Consider the following 21,067-nt stretch of genomic DNA (forward strand, 5'->3'; position numbering starts at 1 on the left):
AGCTCGAAGTCACATAAACCCACAAAGTGTCACGAACGTGCTCGATCAAAAGACTATTATAAACGAAAAGGAGGATAAACGCGCTCAATGGAAAAATATCACATGATGAAAGTCTAAGCATTATTCGCAATAAAGTTAAAAACAGGAACACTTATTCAGATCGACATTCTACTACACATGTCTTTGTGTTCATTGGAGGGGCTGGACTGTGTAGAAAAGGCGGGGCTGATTTTAATATTATAAAAAACGCCGCTTTTTACGGCGTCTTTGTTACACGGAAGCGCCGTAATTTACGGCGTAATATGGAAGTTCAAACGGCGAAATGAACGGCGTTTCGCATTGCATTTAAAACGCCGTAATTTACGGCGTCTGTACGTCTTAAACGCCGTAATTTACGGCGTCTGTACGTCTTAAACGCCGTAATTTACGGCGTCTGTACGTCTTAAACGCCGTAAAAGCAGGCGTCATCTGAACACCAGGCGTCTGGTTGATGGCGAAATATGACCCAAACGGCTTTCCATAGGTGTCAAATAATCACGTGTCCGCACTAGTGGTGTCAAATAATCACGTGTCCGCACTAGTGGTGTCAAATAATCACGTGTCCGCACTAGTGGTGTTAAATAATCATGTGTCTATGGAAGGCCAATAGGGTCAAAAACGCGCGAATTTTAACACGTCAACAACACGTTAAGTACGTGTGCTTTACGTGTACTTTACGTGTACTTTACGCGTACTTTACGCGTTAAAAATTAACGTGTACTTTACGTGTATTTAACACGTACTCAACGTGTTAAATACACGGCAAGTACACGTAGAATACACGTAAACAACGCGTGATTCAGACACCGGTTTCCAGTTTAAACGGGTCAATATCATTGGCTGCCTACGAATTGGGTCAAACCATTTCTGCACACTTGGGGGGTTGCCTGCTGCTCATAGGCTACATGCTACCACCATGAAAGATCCTTTTGTTTATTTGTAATTTTCTTGTGAAGCCCACACGTATAGTAAAAATTAAGTTTATTAAGATAAGATAAAAGTTATCTAGAAATTCAGTTTTCTAACAAAAAGTTACAAATGTGGTTCTTTATAATTCTGATACAATCCATTGTAATGAATTTCGATTCTAGGTAAACAACAAACTTTTAAAGACTGAGATAAAGTTGCTGCTATGACCAGTAGGGTGCACTCAAAATACCACAGAAGCCAAATGAATAAATGTAAATGTAAATGTAAATGTAGAAGTGCCATATTACAGGATCGAAATCAAATCACAATAGATATCAATGAAATAAGATACTGACACATGCTTTTTTCTGTAATAGCCCATCCCAGGTCATACTCATGATTTATATAAGACACTTATATCACTGCAATACATTAAACTGCAATGCTCAGCTTTACTCCACGTTTTCAACTGTATAGTTTTAACAGTAGAATATGTTTACAAGTAATCTTATTTCTGAGATATGCTTTTATTTCTTGAGAAATGGTACCATGGCCAAATGTACAACAAATAGAAATATGATATAAATACATTAACTGGTTTCAAAATAGATATAGTCTATGTTATGATAAGGCTTAAATATAAATAAAGGCTATGTTATGTTAAGTCTGTAACAAAAAAAACCACCTTAACAGTTGTACCTGTAAGAAAAACAGTCAACAAACCAATAAGAATATTTAGTTTTATTTCCAAATTACAATAAAAAATATAGCTGCAGAAACTGTGACAATGGGATAATGCTACCAACTTGTAGGGGAGAGATTCAGCGCTACAGGAAGACTGTAAGATACAATAAGGTGGACTTCAAAATTTAGTTTCTACGCATACAGCATCCACCTGAAGGTTGTGTGTGCAAATAATTTTAGCTGAATGCACAACCTGCTCTCCCCTGACCTTACGGGACATGTAAGATAATTAAGTTTGAGTTTAAGCAGGACAAAAATGACATAAAATGTAGAATAACTATAAAGAAAAAAGACAAGACAATATGTGTGAGCTTCAGTTGAATATCAGAAACAAACATGAAAAACTGCTGTTAAATCCTAACCCTGCCAAAATGACCATAAGTACAGAATTAGGCAAATAATGTATATCACCACTATAATTTGTGTATGAAGTGCAGACTAGTGTCCAACAGACAGAAGGATAACATATAACCACATAAGTCCTAGCGATTGTCCCTGAGATCCTGAGGATGGCAGCTTGATGGTGTGACACTTTATTAATGAGAGATAATGATGTCAAGAGCCAATGATTAAAGGGTAAATTTTAGGAGCAAAAAAGTTTTGAAATTTTGGACTGTTGTAGCGCAAGAGGGTTTAAGTTAGAGACCCCCAATTTGCTATGGTAACATATGAAACCACTTTTGGCCAATTTAAGAGATAGTCTAATTGCATTTGACCGGATTGTGTTCGTGGTAAAGATACTCATGTCACAAGAGACCGCCTGCTCTCTGCCTTTGGACATAATCCATTAACATTCTGGGACTTGCATTAGCCTGATAGGATTTAAATTTTGCAGGTTAAAGAACTAACAGTTTGGTTTAAAGACAAAAACATACCAAGAACTATGTTTTTGCACCATTACCGATTTCTAACACACACTCACAGTGTTCAGTGTGCTCTGGCAGTTTTAGGAGCAGAAATAAAAAAAATGCTTCTCTCTGTATTCATAGGCACATTGTATGCACTAATTTAATCCATTTGACCGAAATATTAGAAAAAAAACCTTGAATTAAGCTGACCAATTTAAGCGTGGATGTCAACTTGCCTGGCTCAGTGCATGGATCTGTGTTCTGTCAGTGCTTGAGAGGTAAAGTATGGGAACAAAACAGAACACTTGGATTGTGGCAAAGAAACCCTATATACAATTTTCCCTTTTTTGCACTAAGACAGGGCGATTAATGGCCTGTTTGTGGCAGATAGCCATATGCAGATGTTTTTGCAGAGGTCTCTGCTTTGACCACAGAACCACTTTAGTGTGGCCTCACTCAAACCAGTGTCAGGATGGTTATGACCCAAAGTATTAAAATTGTATGATTCAGCTGACCATTCAGCTGGGACCAGCCATCAATGACATCAATATACTATGTCACTTTAAATGCAAACTGACACTCCAATTTTTATATTGTTTGTTAAATGGCTAAATAGAGGAAGTAAAGTCTACATTAATACATATGTATAGTGTTCATATGGCTGCTTAATCATTTGAGTTTACATACTGACATCTGTTTTCCACCTGTTACGTCTTAATGTTGTTTCATTAATTAACAATCCAGCACCTTAAAAGGGCACTGAGAGGGTTACAGGGTTCTTAAAAGGCCCTGACAAAGTTTTACAAACAAATGTTATCTGTTAGTTTAGATACGTCGTTTAATTCTGAGAAAGTGGCATTCGTTCGTAGCATAGGACTGACTTTAATTTATATACAAGAATTAAAGATGTTTTTTTATATTTCTCTTGTAGAAACTGAATGTAGAGGCTTCAGTTTCCTCAAGAAGGGGACAGTAATTTATGTTCACATTCAATACAATAAAGAAAAGCTCTGTGCATTTACCTCCATGATAATGCACACAGAAAGTGTCTTTTATTTATTTGTTTCACCCTTATAAAGGTTCAAATAACTTTTAATTATATTTGGTCTTTATCAGCTGCCAGTACCACTATACGATTTGGTTGTTGGGCGCAGATGTCACTCTTTCATGTTATTATTCACCCATAAAATTAGGTACAAGCGCTCATCCCAATCCTGAAAGTCTTTTAATTAATTTTTAATTATATCACATGTGTTTAAGTGCAAAATCTCTGAAACAGAAATGTTTTAACAATCACCACCTGCTGGTTATAATTGTTGGCACAAAAAGCTCACCTTGTTTTACAAAGAGATGTGCTTTATCCTATAACTATCTTAATTAAGTACCTCTTCTGTACTGTTTTCCCACACAAATATATAATTTTTTTTACTACTGTGTTTATTTAAGAAAAAGGCTTGAGTGGAGTAAAAGCAGATCATTTTCATTTTGTACAGCAATCATATTAGTTTATCTACATAACAATAATAAATAAGAGACAAGAAAAGACAAATAAATAGAAGTATCCATAGCATGTTTAATGTTGGTAGCACAGAGTCTATAGGACCCCCCAGGTGTGCAGAAATGGTTTGACCCAATTCGTAGGCAGCCAATGATATTGACCCGTTTAAACTGGAAACCGGTGTCTGAATCACGCGTTGTTTACGTGTATTCTACGTGTACTTGACGTGTATTTAACACGTTGAGTACGTGTTAAATACACGTAAAGTACACGTTAATTTTTCACGCGTAAAGTACACGTAAAGTACGCGTAAAGTACACGTAAAGTACGCGTAAAGTACACGTACTTAACGTGTTGTTGACGTGTTAAAATTCGCGCGTTTTTGACCCTTTTGGCCTTCCATATGTGTCCGCACTAGTGGTGTTAAATAATCACGTGTCCGCACTAGTGGTGTTAAATAATCACGTGTCCGCACTAGTGGTGTCAAATAATCACGTGTCCGCACTAGTGGTGTTAAATAATCACGTGTCCGCACTAGTGGTGTTAAATAATCACGTGTCCGCACTAGAGGTGTTAAATAATCACGTGTCCGCACTAGCGGTGTTAAATAATCACGTGTCCGCACTAGTGGTGTTAAATAATCACGTGTCCGCACTAGTGGTGTTAAATAATCACGTGTCCGCACTAGTGGTGTTAAATAATCACGTGTCCGCACTAGTGGTGTTAAATAATCACGTGTCCGCACTAGTGGTGTTAAATAATCACGTGTCCGCACTAGCGGTGTTAAATAATCACGTGTCCGCACTAGCGGTGTTAAATAATCACGTGTCCGCACTAGTGGTGTTAAATAATCACGTGTCCGCACTAGTGGTGTTAAATAATCACGTGTCCGCACTAGTGGTGTTAAATAATCACGTGTCCGCACTAGTGGTGTTAAATAATCATGTGTCCGCACTAGTGGTGTTAAATAATCATGTGTCCGCACTAGTGGTGTTAAATAATCATGTGTCCGCACTAGTGGTGTTAAATAATCACGTGTCCGCACTAGTGGTGTTAAATAATCATGTGTCCGCACTAGTGGTGTTAAATAATCATGTGTCCGCACTAGTGGTGTTAAATAATCACGCGTCTGCACTAGTGGTGTTAAATAATCATGTGTCCGCACTAGTGGTGTTAAATAATCATGTGTCCGCACTAGGGCTGGGCGATATGGCTTAAAAAAAAAATCTCCGATTTTTTCACAACAAACCCGATTTTCGATTTTAATCGATTTATTTTTTCTATTTAAAAACAAACTACAACTGACAAAGAAATTGCTCAAAACAAATGTACTCTTTATTTTGTTCTGATTTTCCTTTATGCAGTTTAATCTAAATTTCCCATTGGAGCATAAGTGTAACAGGAAACAAGCCTTAAAACATGCTTGTAAACGAGATGGCAGGCCCTGCCGTTGTAAACAGTGAAAATGTAGCTTATCAGTTTTCTAATAACCTCAAATTTACAGTGACACAATGCACCTTCAAAATAACTTAAAATATGAAAAAATAATTTAATTGTGTCCCTTTTTGGTCAAATAAATGTGGCAAAAATGACTAAATTAGATTGTACAAAAATACATACAGCAGTGGTATTCATAAAGTGCAAACAAAACTTTAAACAGTTTTCCTGAATCCCTGAAATTGTAAACAAAATGAAACATCTACATCCATTACTTTAGTTTCAACATTCTTCATTTACACATTTTTAGCCAGGAAGACAAGCCTGTCTACTACCTCTGGCTTGAGGCATGCCCGGTTACATGTAACAATGCCCTCTCCCACACTGAAAAGCCTATCTGATGGGGCACTTGTAGCAGGGACAGCCAAGTGTTTTTTGGCCAGATTACTGAGCCTTGGGAAGTTTGGTTCGTGACGCTTCCACCACTGAAGTGGATCAGCGTCTGGGTGTGCCGCTACCCTCTCAACAAAATCCATGTGGCAATTAGACGAGAGCCGCTTGCCAGAAGCCCCTCCCATGACGCGTATTTCACTCACGAATGGCGCGAATTACACGCGCAAATGACGCGAATTACACGCGTGAATGAAACGAGTAAAATCAAAATGTTCAAGCGTCCAACTACTCGCGAATAGCGCGTTTTATTCGCGCAACTCGCGTTTGGTGTGGTCGTAGAAGTTAAAGAGAAAACCGATTTTCATTAAAAAAAAATCGCCCTAAACTTCAAATTCGAGTTAATCGATAAAATCGATTTATCGCCCAGCCCTAGTCCGCACTAGTGGTGTTAAATAATCATGTGTCCGCACTAGTGGTGTTAAATAATCACGTGTCCGCACTAGTGGTGTTAAATAATCATGTGTCCGCACTAGTGGTGTTAAATAATCATGTGTCCGCACTAGTGGTGTTAAATAATCATGTGTCCGCACTAGTGGTGTTAAATAATCACGTGTCCGCACTAGTGGTGTTAAATAATCACGTGTCCGCACTAGTGGTGTTAAATAATCACGTGTCCGCACTAGTGGTGTTAAATAATCACGCGTCCGCACTAGTGGTGTTAAATAATCACGTGTCCGCACTAGTGGTGTTAAATAATCATGTGTCCGCACTAGTGGTGTTAAATAATCATGTGTCCGCACTAGTGGTGTTAAATAATCACGTGTCCGCACTAGCGGTGTTAAATAATCACGTGTCCGCACTAGTGGTGTTAAATAATCACGCGTCCGCACTAGTGGTGTTAAATAATCACGTGTCCGCACTAGTGGTGTTAAATAATCACGTGTCCGCACTATTGGTGTTAAATAATCATGTGTCCGCACTAGTGGTGTTAAATAATCACGTGTCCGCACTAGTGGTGTTAAATAATCATGTGTCCGCACTAGTGGTGTTAAATAATCACGTGTCCGCACTAGCGGTGTTAAATAATCACGTGTCCGCACTAGTGGTGTTAAATAATCACGTGTCCGCACTAGTGGTGTTAAATAATCACGTGTCCGCACTAGTGGTGTTAAATAATCACGTGTCCGCACTAGCGGTGTTAAATAATCACGTGTCCGCACTAGTGGTGTTAAATAATCACGTGTCCGCACTAGTGGTGTTAAATAATCACGTGTCCGCACTAGTGGTGTTAAATAATCATGTGTCCGCACTAGTGGTGTTAAATAATCATGTGTCCGCACTAGTGGTGTTAAATAATCACGTGTCCGCACTAGTGGTGTTAAATAATCATGTGTCCGCACTAGTGGTGTTAAATAATCACGTGTCCGCACTAGTGGTGTTAAATAATCACGTGTCCGCACTAGTGGTGTTAAATAATCACGTGTCCGCACTAGCGGTGTTAAATAATCACGTGTCCGCACTAGTGGTGTTAAATAATCACGTGTCCGCACTAGTGGTGTTAAATAATCACGTGTCCGCACTAGTGGTGTTAAATAATCACGTGTCCGCACTAGTGGTGTTAAATAATCATGTGTCCGCACTAGTGGTGTTAAATAATCACGTGTCCGCACTAGTGGTGTTAAATAATCACGTGTCCGCACTAGCGGGGGTGTTAAATAATCACGTGTCCGCACTAGCGGTGTTAAATAATCACGTGTCCGCACTAGTGGTGTTAAATAATCATGTGTCCGCACTAGTGGTGTTAAATAATCATGTGTCCGCACTAGTGGTGTTAAATAATCACGTGTCCGCACTAGTGGTGTTAAATAATCATGTGTCCGCACTAGTGGTGTTAAATAATCATGTGTCCGCACTAGTGGTGTTAAATAATCATGTGTCCGCACTAGTGGTGTTAAATAATCACGTGTCCGCACTAGTGGTGTTAAATAATCACGTGTCCGCACTAGTGGTGTTAAATAATCACGCGTCCGCACTAGTGGTGTTAAATAATCACGTGTCCGCACTAGTGGTGTTAAATAATCATGTGTCCGCACTAGTGGTGTTAAATAATCATGTGTCCGCACTAGTGGTGTTAAATAATCACGTGTCCGCACTAGCGGTGTTAAATAATCACGTGTCCGCACTAGTGGTGTTAAATAATCACGCGTCCGCACTAGTGGTGTTAAATAATCACGTGTCCGCACTAGTGGTGTTAAATAATCACGTGTCCGCACTATTGGTGTTAAATAATCATGTGTCCGCACTAGTGGTGTTAAATAATCACGTGTCCGCACTAGTGGTGTTAAATAATCATGTGTCCGCACTAGTGGTGTTAAATAATCACGTGTCCGCACTAGCGGTGTTAAATAATCACGTGTCCGCACTAGTGGTGTTAAATAATCACGTGTCCGCACTAGTGGTGTTAAATAATCACGTGTCCGCACTAGTGGTGTTAAATAATCACGTGTCCGCACTAGCGGTGTTAAATAATCACGTGTCCGCACTAGTGGTGTTAAATAATCACGTGTCCGCACTAGTGGTGTTAAATAATCACGTGTCCGCACTAGTGGTGTTAAATAATCATGTGTCCGCACTAGTGGTGTTAAATAATCATGTGTCCGCACTAGTGGTGTTAAATAATCACGTGTCCGCACTAGTGGTGTTAAATAATCATGTGTCCGCACTAGTGGTGTTAAATAATCACGTGTCCGCACTAGTGGTGTTAAATAATCACGTGTCCGCACTAGTGGTGTTAAATAATCACGTGTCCGCACTAGCGGTGTTAAATAATCACGTGTCCGCACTAGTGGTGTTAAATAATCACGTGTCCGCACTAGTGGTGTTAAATAATCACGTGTCCGCACTAGTGGTGTTAAATAATCACGTGTCCGCACTAGTGGTGTTAAATAATCATGTGTCCGCACTAGTGGTGTTAAATAATCACGTGTCCGCACTAGTGGTGTTAAATAATCACGTGTCCGCACTAGCGGGGGTGTTAAATAATCACGTGTCCGCACTAGCGGTGTTAAATAATCACGTGTCCGCACTAGTGGTGTTAAATAATCATGTGTCCGCACTAGTGGTGTTAAATAATCATGTGTCCGCACTAGTGGTGTTAAATAATCACGTGTCCGCACTAGTGGTGTTAAATAATCACGTGTCCGCACTAGTGGTGTTAAATAATCACGTGTCCGCACTAGCGGTGTTATATAATCCTGTGTCCGCACTAGCGGTGTTAAATAATCACGTGTCCTCACTAGTGGTGTTAAATAATCACGTGTCCGCACTAGTGGTGATTCTGCACTAGTGGTGTTAAATAATCACGTGTCCGCACTAGTGGTGTTAAATAATCACGCGTCCGCACTAGTGGTGTTAAATAATCACGTGTCCGAACTAGTGGTGTTAAATAATCACGTGTCCGCACTTGTGGTGTTAAATAATCACGTGTCCGCACTAGTGGTGTTAAATAATCACGCGTCCGCACTAGTGGTGTTAAATAATCACGTGTCCGAACTAGTGGTGTTAAATAATCACGTGTCCGCACTTGTGGTGTTATATAATCCTGTGTCCGCACTAGTGGTGTTAAATAATCACGTGTCCGCACTAGTGGTGTTAAATAATCACGTGTCCGCACTAGTGGTGTTAAATAATCACGCGTCCGCACTAGTGGTGTTAAATAATCACGCGTCCGCACTAGTGGTGTTAAATAATCACGTGTCCTCACTAGTGGTGTTAAATAATCACGTGTCCGCACTAGTGGTGTTAAATAATCACGTGTCCGCACTAGTGGTGTTAAATAATCACGCGTCCGCACTAGTGGTGTTAAATAATCACGTGTCCGCACTAGTGGTGTTAAATAATCACGTGTCCTCACTAGTGGTGTTAAATAATCACGTGTCCGCACTAGTGGTGTTAAATAGTCACGTGTCCGCACTAGTGGTGTTAAATAATCCTGTGTCCGCACTAGTGGTGTTAAATAGTCACGTGTCCGCACTAGTGGTGTTAAATAATCACGTGTCCGCACTAGTGGTGTTAAATAATCACGTGTCCGCACTAGTGGTGTTAAATAATCACGTGTCCGCACTAGTGGTGTTAAATAGTCACGTGTCCGCACTAGTGGTGTTAAATAATCACGTGTCCGCACTAGTGGTGTTAAATAATCACGTGTCCGCACTAGTGGTGTTAAATAATCACGTGTCTGCTTCTCTTCGTGCGGCGCGTCTTTGCAGGAAAGAAACAGCGCGCGAGGAACGGAAAGGGTTGAAATGAAGCGAGTTTGGCTCTAAATAAAGATATTAGAGGATATAGCGGCAAAAGATCAATTATATAAATGTTCCTGAGAGCGCGTGATGTGAAGACGTGCGGCTCAATTTAAACAACCAGAATAGTCAAAAGTATTAGATGGTTTATTAGGCTGTCTGGCGGTCCGGATGGAACATGTTTGATGTGATGTGAACAGAAGTTTTTATTTTCTCATATTGAACCCAACACACACACTTTTGATCTATCACTGCTATTCTATACTATTGTATTACAATAATCTATACTAAATTTGACTTTGCTATGCAACACTGTACTATACTATGTACTGAACTATACTAAAGCATTCCATATTATAGTAAACTATGCTGTACTGCACTTTACTGTACTATACTTTAATACGTTATAACATTCTATACTATATTGTATCATGTGCTATTCTGTACTACGTTATAACATTGTATCCTGTACTATACTATTATATTTTATACTTTGTCATACCGGGCAATGCTGCACTATGCTATACGGTACTATACAACATTATTCTGTACTATATAAAAATATTCTATGCTATACAATGCGACATTATTCGATACTATATTATTCTGCACTATGCTATACGACACTATATTATACTATATTATAATGTTCCATGCTATACGTTACTGTACTATATGATGCCATTCCATACATTGTTTTGATATTTTATTCCATTAGTTTTGTATTCTGTTCCCTGTCCTGTTGTTGTGGTCGTCTAACACTGGTGTGTTGTGTGTGTTCAGGTGCCGCAGTGGTGTGTGGAGTACGCTCTCTCTCACGAGTTCTCTCAGGGTCTGGTGTGTTGTTGTGAGCCGTACGCAGCGGCCGCCTGCAGTCTGGCTCTCCGAGTGGCAGATGAGATGGATTTGAGTTTGGGGTTAGAGGTCGGCTATAGAGTGCCACATGAAGACGGCTGCACTCCTGACTCTATACTACGGTACATCACCTCACTTACACACACTATATCATGTGGTTTGGCCACTCAAATTACCCTAACAACCACCATGGCAACACCCTAGCATCACCACAAGAGAAAATACCTTTTATAGTTCTATATTGAATGTGGTGCGACGCCACATTACACGACAGACTCTTAAGAACGAGGCGTTTGTCGTGCCGCTTGCGTCAGATGTAGACTGGTGTAACTGCAGCGTTGTGTTCTCGTGCAGGTTTGTGACGGACAGTCTTCTGCTGGAGGAGATGATGTCAGATCCTCTGCTGCGTCAGTACGGTGTTTTGATCATCGATGAGGTTCAGGAGCGTACGGTGGCGACAGACGTTCTGTTGGGTGTGCTGCGTGACGTGTGCCGTCAGCGCTCTGATCTCAGGGTGGTCGTCCTCACTGCTCCTGCCGTCGCTCAGACCATCGCCAGTTTCCTGGGTGAAAGCGTTCCTCACATCAGCGTTCCCTCACAAACAAACACTGTAGAGATTGTGTACCGGGAGCCAGGACGTGACCTCATCGCAGCTTCCTGTCACATGATACTGGATCTTCACCGCAGGGGTGAGGAGGGAGATATACTCGTGTTCCTCCCCAGCGTGCAGGTACGTGTGTGATATCACTGCTCTTCTCTCTGTGTGTAAGAGAATCCACAACAGAATCATTACATTCAAGAAGAAAAGAATCAGATGATGAATGAATCTGACACCGTAATGTGATGAGAGGCCAGTTTCTCTTATGAACATTAATCATGTTTATTCATATACAAATACAATGTTTACAATAGTTTAATACAGTAACTATAAAAAACACCAAAGAAAACTTTAGACTTTTTACTGGAATGAAACGCTAGTTCATTTTCTTAACAGAGTAATTATAAAAAACAATAAACAAAATATTTTATGGAAAATATAATGGAAACACCCTAAATGTCCCCAAAGGACTGTTACTGTACACACACACACACACACGTCCTCTCCTTTTGTCAATAGTGTCACACCTCTGGAGTAAACTGACCTCATTACTGTACTAAATCTCATCATCCAGTATGAACACTGTAACTGAATACTGAGGCATCACACAACAACTCAACTTTTATTTATAAAGCACTTTTTACTATTTTCATCGTTACAAAGCAGCTGTACATGAAAACATGTGAACTACAAGCAATACATTACATTTATAAAATAGAAAAGAGCAAAGTGACTCTCATTTACACAAGACACACATGCACAGACACACAACCCATACGATCACACACACACCCAACATAACATACACGCACGTGAGGTTATGCAAGTTTATTCAAACAAGCGAAAAATCTGCCAGAATTTGAAGATATTTTCCCTAGAAACAAGACTGTACGCTGTAGAACGAATGAAGTTTATTGGTGATGAGGGGAAGGACGTCATGGAGTCACCGGTCATGTGTGTGTTGTCAGGTGATCAGCGAGTGTTGTGCGCTGTTAGAGAAGGAGTGTGTCTCACTGAGCGCTCATGTCGACTCACTGCGTGTTCTGCCGCTGCACGTGGATCTCAGCGCTCCAGGAGCGCAGCAGGTGTATGAGGTGGAGGAGACGCAGCAGGAGGAGCGTGTGAGGCGCAGGGTCGTCCTCACGGATGTTTTAGGGGAATCATCCTTCTCTCTCAACAACATACGATACGTCATAGACACTGGACTTCAGCTGAAAACCGTGAGTCCGTCTACATCTCACAAACATCTCGTCGATATCTGACCGTCCTCACAGATGAAACTCCGTCCACCTCCACAGATCTACAACCCACGGATCAGAGCCGATTCACAGGTTCAACAGCCAATCAGCAAACAGCAGGCGGACGCACGCTCTCGCCGGGTGAGCAGTAAACCGTCAGGTGAGGAGACCCATCCGTGTGCTGTGTCACGTGATCACGTGTTAATGTTGTGATGTCATGATGAAGGCATGCTCTGCTGCAGGCGTGTGCGTGCGGCTGTATTCTCAGTCCATGTGTCAGGAGGAAATGTCTGAATGTCGTCGTCCGGCTGTCATGGAGGCCAATCTCAGTCATCTGGTGCTGCTGCTGAAGAGACTGGACATCGCTGACATGGGCCAGTGCAAGTTCCTCGATCGTCCGGGTGAACACGCTCTCTCTCTCACTACACATCACCATCCTACATGTGTGTAAACGGAATGAAAACATGACTGTGTGTGTGTGTGTGTGTGCTGGTGCACAGCTCCTGAAGCCCTGATGCAGGCTCTGGAGGATCTGGATTATCTGGCAGCTCTGGACGATGATGGGAACCTATCAGAGGTCGGGATCATCATGTCCGAACTTCCTCTGGAGCCTCTGTTAGCTAAAGCTCTCATCGCTTCCTGTGAGTTCGACTGCGTCAGTGAACTGCTCACCATCGCTGCCATGATCACCGGTACAACATCTGCTTTTCATCTCTGATAATACAAGATCTCTCTCGCGTCACTAAACGTCTGGTGTTTGTCTGGTTGTAGCGCCGTCGTGTTTTATAACACCTCCACCAAACAAAGAGGAAGAGGCCGCCACACACAGACGCCTCCTGCTGCGCGCGGACGGAGACCACATGACCCTCATTAACATCTATAATGCTTATCTGGAGCGTGAGTATACATCTGTCATCTTCTGATTCAACCTCAGAATCAACCCTTACATCTGATTGGCTGATGGGAAATGGACACAGGATGTTGTCTGCATTTAATGTTTTAAATCTGATGTATGTCCTCAGATAATGAAGACGAAGTCTGGTGCCGGACAAACTTCCTGAATGCTTCTGCGCTGCGATTGGCTGTGATTATAAGGGCGGAGCTACTGGAGGTGATGCAGCGCATCGAGCTGCCCGTATCTTCACCCGCATTCGGTTGCCAAGACAACAGCACCAATATAAAGCGAGCTCTGATCTCAGGCTTCTTCCTGAAGGTAACCACTGACTCTGGATCAGTTATTCATCAGTGTTATTGTCTCTCTAGGATTTACTCATACTTCACAAGGACGGCATACACAAAATCCAACATTTGACAGTTTAGGTTTGATTCAGAAAACACAAATTGTAACCGGAGAATCAGTCGAATGCATTACACCAAACACAACACGCTCTCTGTTTGTCTGTAACATGTCCTTGATTGTTTTTTTATGTTTGTGTGTATTTCACTCGTAAAGTTTTTCTGATCTTCCTAAAGATGCTCTTGTTTCAGGGGTTCACAAACTTTTGGGGCCTTTTTCAGTCACTCGTGAACGGCAGTGAGCATATTACAGTTGTATCTGTCTGCCAGGACCTGTGACAAGGACCTTTTAAGGGTTAGCACATGCAATACATGTAATAAAGATATTTCGTGCAAGTGAGGAAGCCCCTCTCATATGATGAAACCCATCATTCATCTGAAGATATGCACTGTGGTTAAGTCTCTCAGCCTCGAGTCCTCCGGCTACAACGCACCAGATTATATTAGCAGCGTCTCATACTGGGGTACAAAATACAGATAGAGAGAGGAAGACAAATTAGTTTTGTTAAAGTGACTTTATCATTTTAACTAGTGATCACCATTAAATACATTTGTGAAGCAGCAGGACTACATGTTCTAGTTGTTGTCTTTTTTTCTCTCGGAAACAGGAATTGCTGAAATGAAAACGATACCAAACCCTTCCCTACTAGTTATCACTCACTAACTCACGTCACCGGCCTCGGCCGTTCCCTCACGGCTCTCGTCACGCCCTGCTCGCCACAGTGTACTCTTAAATGACATTGGGCTTTACTGCATTGTAATATTCACCCTAATTCACCACTTCAGACCGGTTTTATAGAACAGAAACATGTTTCAATTGAAATCACATGAATTCCACTTATACTTGCAAACAGTGTGTCATCATTTACACCTCAAGTCATTTATCTTAAAAGCTTTCATAAACCAACAGTATCAAGACTGGCGTAGAGCTCTTTTAAACACAAACATTAAAGGATGAAGATTATAATGACAAGATTATTAGTTACAATAAAGAGATAATTCACCCCAAATGAGAATTCTTCATTTACTGTCATCATTTATTCTCCCTCAATTTGTTCCAAACCTGTACGAGCGGTTTTTTTCTGATGTTCACAAAACAAGATCTTTTGAACAATATGGGAAATCAAACCGTTTCTGGTCTCCATTGACTTTCAATTATGTTAAAAAGCACAAAATGTTTTGGTTTCCCACATTCTTCAAAATATGTTCTTGTGCAGAAGGAATAAACTCATACAGGTTTGGAACAGATTTTGTAAGTGATGACAGGAAATGATGTGATTGACAGATGTTGTGCTGTGTCACAGTCACATCAGTGTTTCTTTTGATTATTTCTGGATTTATTATCAGACACTGTGGTATTCCAAACATTGACAATTCAATATTTGAAGATGAACTCAAGGAAATATGATGGGCAAGTCATTCCTTGTATTTATTTATGTTTTTGATTTGAGCAAACAGTTCTGCACCATAGAGGCTTACAGTTCAAATGAACACATGGATAATATTGTGGGATTATAATCAAATCATTTTATTAGCTATTATAATCCTTTTATGTTGCCGGGTTGTAGTGATGATAATTAAGATGATCTGATTATAGTTTTCCTTCTTTTTTTGATCAAATCAAGTCAGTATTTATTTCTGAATTATGTGACATAAACTTCTCAGAAATGCGAGATTGGGTGTTATGAAGTGTGAATTGTGGCCAAACAAAAGTCAGAACTGAGAGACAAAAAGTCGCAATTACCCCTAATATTTTTTTATTGAGTGGCGTAAACAGGCTTAATGTACAAATGGCATAGCTACTAAACAACTTTAACCATATTCATTTAAAAATAGGCACATCTGAAAATATACTGCACATACAAAGCAAGTCAAACAAACGAAAATGAATATCAGCCGTATGGATTATGCTCTTTTATGAATTACTGCTGTAATACATGTTGATCCTGTCTCAGTGACTTTAAGCCATATCATCTTGGGGCTATTTGAAAGGGGCTATATTCACCTACGTGCATTCTCTCTTCTCCCTGGAGATGTGCAAGACACCGACAATTTAAATACAAAAGACAGATATATGATTTGTTACTTAATATTTATTAGTAAGTCAATAATGTAATAAATTGTTTTTGCGTGTTTCGAGGGCTGCAAGATATCATGCGGTTCCGCGTTGCGCAAATCATTTTGCGGACCCCACTTTGAGGACCCCTGCTCTATATAACTAAAGCTTTATTATTATGACGGTGACATGTGGTCTTGTGATGATGTAAATCCCAGAAGACACAGGCGTTGTTTTATGTTAAACCATGAACGTGTCTTCTTCTGTTGGATGTTCAGGTTGCTCATGATGTCGATGGCTCAGGGAACTATCTTCTCCTCACTCACCGTCACGTGGCTCACCTGCATCCGTTCTCATCTTATCTGTGTCGCTGTCCCAAGCCCGACCCACCCAGCTGGGTCCTTTATCACGACTTCACCATCTCACACGACAACTGCATCTGTGTCATATCAGAGATCCATCCTCAGATGTAAGTCTGATGCTTTCACATACCGCACAAGTCCAGTGAAAGGTGGTTTTAATGTGATCTTTTCCTCTGTGCAGGTTGGTGGAGTTGGCACCTCAGTACTATCTGGGGAATCTTCCAGCCAGCGAGGGTCGAGATCTTCTGATGGAGCTCAGACAGAGTTTATGTCCTCCAGATGATGCTCAGGACAGAAGTCATGAAGACGCTGATGATGATGAGAACAACACCTCAGACACACAGTGTGTCATACAGTGACTGAATGAATCTCAACAGATTCACTTCTATAACTTAAGTGCTATAAAATATATATATTTATATATTTTTAATAGCAAAAGAATTTGTTTTAAAATGAACCTGTGTGAGAGCAGGGATTAAGGTGTAAAAACCTGTTCATTTGGTGTAAATTTATTTTGAATGGATTTGTGAAAGAATAATGTCATGCATTCCTAATTGATAACGATTTGTTTGATCAATCGTGATGTCACAATCACACACTTGTATGCTGGATGATCGTGTCAGATGTTTCTTTTGTTCTTTCTACTGTTTACTGTTGGGTTTTTTCACTTCATTTTCTCTGTGTGTGTCTTTTAATACTCTGAACACTAATTAAATGTCTTGGAGCTTCTGTAACACTTTAGATTTTATAGTGTGTGTTTGATCATTTACCTTTAACGTACTCGTATTTTTGTATCCCTAGATGCTCTTTTTTTATCGTGGCCGTCCCCCTGTAACCCTTAAAACTGTAAACGTGATCGCTGTCGCTAAATGAGCTGAAAATATGATTTGTTTTCTCTCACAACAACATCGTTTCACTTCAGAAGACATTTACCTACATGAGCCACTTCAATAATCGATGTTTGTTTGTGCTTTTTGGAGCTTCAACCTTTTGAGCCTGTTGAAATATTTGGGATCGTCTATGAAAATGAAGAGCGTTCATGTTTGAGTGAATTATTCGAGTTACGACACTGAAACTAGATCAGACCTGCGGTCTAAAACAACAGCGACACCTGCAAGACCCCAAGCTGAGAAAATAAACATTTACTGTGACGTCACGCCAATAATCAGAACAATCGATGACATCTCTGAGGAAGTGAGATGTACTGCTACTAGCATAGAAACACGACCTCTGTATACAGACTGAAGATCACCTCTGTGATCATTAAAACATCTGAACACTACACAAAATATCATGCTTGTTTATTTGATATGAAACACTCAACACATGTTGTTCCAGTTTAAGAACATATAAAAAACATCAAATCTAAAAATGTATAGTTTTCATAGATTCATGCCCTTATGGTTTGGGCTTCTGCACACCCCCAGAGAGATAAAAATGTAAAATGAACTCTATATCAAACTAATCCATAATAACACATACTATCTACTGATAAACTATTGTTAATATTATTCACTTAGCTACAGATATGAACATTTTCTAGGGGAATTTAGACCTGCTGTCCATACTTCACACAATCACGTGTTGAAATAATCTTAACATTGTTCAAATAGCACAATACTTTAGTGAGGCCTTAAAGAATCTTCACAGTGCTCAGGGGTCCTGGCTGATCATGTCATGTGATGGGACGTGATTTTTATTTCAGTCTACCACGCACACGACATCTCAGAGGCAGCGTCACTATTACGTCTGGTTTGAACCGGAGACCAGACGTATTCTGATTGGGCATCATCCGTCAGATGTCCCCGCCCCCAGCGTGCAGTGTTTCTGAGGCCCTGTTGTTTCCCTCTGAAGCTGCGAGGCTTCACATTCATCTGCACAAATATACACATTCACTTCAGCACAACAACACAAGGAAGTCACATCTGAAATGACTTAACTCAATTTACAACGACACAAACATTAAATGTGCAGAAATAAGAGTGATGTTTGAGGAGGAATCTGTGGAGAGTTTCATGAAAACTGACCTGCACAAATACAGACGTGTCCATGTGCAGAGTTTCCACACGTTCATTCAGCGTCTGCATCCACTCCACGTGTTCAGAGATACACTGCTTCATATCATCATGATTCTGTCATCATCACACACACGACAGAGCGTGACACACGGCTCATCTTCAAACACACAACACGACTGTAAATGTGATGAAGAAGGAGAAGTGAACCCCAGATAAAGAGTGTTTGAGATCGACGGCAGTCAGACGGATGTGCTCGAGTTTATCCATGTGTTCTGTGAGTCTGTCCTCAAACTCCTGTATCATCATCAGACCTTCATCCCTCACCCGAGCATCTCTGACAGACATCCTACACACACACACAGGCACGCACACAAATGTCAGCATTGTAGAAGTAATTCTTTTCAATATCTGTAATTCAGGTTTTCTATGAAGACTTTTGGTATTTGCTTTAAAATTGTTCGTTTGTCAAATATGTCATTACATGGTCCATTTTAAATACATAAAGGTTCATGTTGTAAAAGTTTTGTTGTTATTTATATTTATCACATCAGTGTCAGTAAACAGTAGTTTGGCATGATGTCATATTCTGTATGTTTTGATGTGATCATAGTAGGGATGCACAATCAATTATCGGCCATATTGGTATTGGTATCTGCCGATAATTATATCACGTCGTGATCTTTCACTTTACTGATATTAGCAAAACATTGATGATGTAGATACAGTGTGTAGATATTTATGATTGTGTTAATTATAGGAATAAAAGCTCATTGTGTGAGTCAGACTGCTGTCTGAAAGCTTTCTGTCTGGAGATCTGTGACTGAGAACTTTGGGTTTCTAGGGAAGAACATCTATCATTTGTTTATTGAATTAAAAATATATCAGAAAAGTTTAAAGGTTAAAGAATCTTTAACTAGTGTACATGAGAGAATGAACGGTTTCATTGTTTTCTGCAGTCAATGTTTACATATAAAAACATCATTAAAGCTCAAGATATGAAGTTTCCGGAAACCCGAAAAGCACGTCTGCTGTGTACCGTTCACTCAATGAACAACATGAAAGATAAACAGATGTTAACGACTCGTTTATTGACAAACCTTGTTATTACAACAATAAAACTCATTTACATGCGTTCACTACTCGAAAACAAACAATGAAATTCATCAGACAACACAAAACAATCGATCAGCTAAACAACATATGAAGAGATACTCACGTTACACACGGAGAAATAAACACTTTATACACAATTATCTTCTTCTTCTTCTTCTTCTTCTTCTTCTTCTGTGGCGATCGCTGATGTGAAAATATGATCGGAATGCACGCACCGAGCCACGTCACCACGCGCACGCGCACGCACACACACATTGAGCAAAACTTGAAATGTTGTCGAAAAGCCCTCTAACTAAATGATGTTTATTTAAAATCATAAAGAGTTGAGTTGTGTTGAGTTGTGTAGACAACACCGTTAGGATCAAAGAGACCATTGCGGTGTGACTCTAGTTCATTAGACGATAAAGAACTTGAACTTGAATCCCACCGGACGTGCGTGAATCACTCATCATGTGAACACGTGACAAACACACAAACATGATCGAACATGAACTCTGAACCCTTCAGACCGATGTGAAGCGAGTAAAGTCCGAGATCACAGTCCGTCATGTTTAACGTGTTCAGAGATGCTCAGTGTTCGACAAAAGAATCAGACTGTGCGAGCAAGTCAACTGATTCAAAACACTTTCATTCATTCACACGTGATCGTTGAGATTTATACACACGTGATGTTGACAGGACCGAAGGTGACGTCACAAACCCAGATGAGTCTCAAGTGTTTGGTGTTTTTAAGGACAGACAGTAAACACACTGAGATTCTACTTCCTGCTCCTGACCCTCACACAAGAGGCGGGGCTTGACCTTATATGGAGTATTTGCACAATACCTCACTTCCTTGCCAGCTGCCATTGCTACACACACACACACGCACACACACACACACACACACAGACTGAAGTGCGACTGCTCAGAGGAAGAGGGAAGCAGCTGGAGATCTCAGTGCGTCTCACTCACGACTCAAGCAGCAGACATGATGGAGACCGATCTGACCAGCAAGAGGCTCCACTCGAGGTAAAGACAGACATCTGCAGGAGGGGGGGTTCGGTGAGACGGGGGGAGAGACAGCTTTAGGATGGGGGGGGGGGGGGGGGGTCTATAGGAGAGGAGAAACTCCACCGGCAGCGGACGGTCTCTCTCTCTCTCTGTCTCTCTCTGTCTCTCTCTCTCTCTCTCTCTCTCTCTCTCTCTCTCTCTCTCTCTGCTTCCGGTGTGTGTGAGCGTGAGCGTTTGGAGTGGCGTGAGTGTGGAGCGTGACTTACTGAGTGAGTGTTTTTCTCTCACCTTTCTTTTTTTTCTTCTCCTTAATTTTGTTTATTATTACTATTACTATTACTTTTATTTTTTGTTTGTTGGTTGTGTGGTGTT

The 21,067-nt window shown here is 40.6% G+C and overlaps 2 protein-coding genes across 2 annotated transcripts in view; one reads left to right on the forward strand and one right to left on the reverse strand.

Moving 5' to 3' along the window:
• The window catches only part of dqx1 (DEAQ box RNA-dependent ATPase 1), a 28,872-nt gene extending 11,560 nt beyond the window's left edge, over nt 1-17,312 (forward strand). The window contains exons 3-12 of the mRNA XM_079471580.1: nt 10,950-11,143; nt 11,376-11,751; nt 12,588-12,839; nt 12,918-13,017; nt 13,100-13,258; nt 13,358-13,549; nt 13,629-13,754; nt 13,880-14,070; nt 16,488-16,678; nt 16,753-17,312. Coding sequence (XP_079327706.1) covers nt 10,950-11,143; nt 11,376-11,751; nt 12,588-12,839; nt 12,918-13,017; nt 13,100-13,258; nt 13,358-13,549; nt 13,629-13,754; nt 13,880-14,070; nt 16,488-16,678; nt 16,753-16,930 — 1,959 coding nt within the window. The 3' untranslated portion in view covers nt 16,931-17,312. The remainder of the gene's footprint in view (nt 1-10,949; nt 11,144-11,375; nt 11,752-12,587; nt 12,840-12,917; nt 13,018-13,099; nt 13,259-13,357; nt 13,550-13,628; nt 13,755-13,879; nt 14,071-16,487; nt 16,679-16,752) is intronic.
• Nucleotides 17,313-17,618: 306 nt separating this feature from the next.
• Nucleotides 17,619-20,484, reverse strand: LOC306902750 (uncharacterized protein). Its single transcript, XM_079471581.1, has 4 exons — nt 19,806-20,484; nt 18,797-18,935; nt 18,599-18,703; nt 17,619-18,445 (listed from the first exon to the last, which is right to left on the reverse strand). Exons 1-4 carry the CDS (start codon nt 19,955-19,957, stop codon nt 18,278-18,280), a joined length of 564 nt encoding a protein of 187 aa, XP_079327707.1. The 5' UTR covers nt 19,958-20,484; the 3' UTR covers nt 17,619-18,277.
• Between the last annotated feature and the right edge of the window lie 583 nt (nt 20,485-21,067).

This window comes from Barbatula barbatula (genome assembly GCF_947034865.1).
Source record: "Barbatula barbatula genome assembly, chromosome: 13".
Lineage (NCBI taxonomy): Eukaryota > Metazoa > Chordata > Actinopteri > Cypriniformes > Nemacheilidae > Barbatula > Barbatula barbatula.

Excerpts from the sequence above, each read along its gene's own strand:
- LOC306902750 (XM_079471581.1), bottom strand. The coding sequence starts at position 19,957 with ATGTGTGTGTGCGTGCGCGTGCGCGTGGTGACGTGGCTCGGTGCGTGC. Across the intron at positions 18,936-19,805 it reads TTTATTTCTCCGTGTGTAAC|GATGTCTGTCAGAGATGCTC; the intron begins GTGAGTATCTCT and ends GTGTGTGTGTAG. Across the intron at positions 18,704-18,796 it reads TCAAACACTCTTTATCTGGG|AATCATGATGATATGAAGCA; the intron begins GTTCACTTCTCC and ends TGATGATGACAG.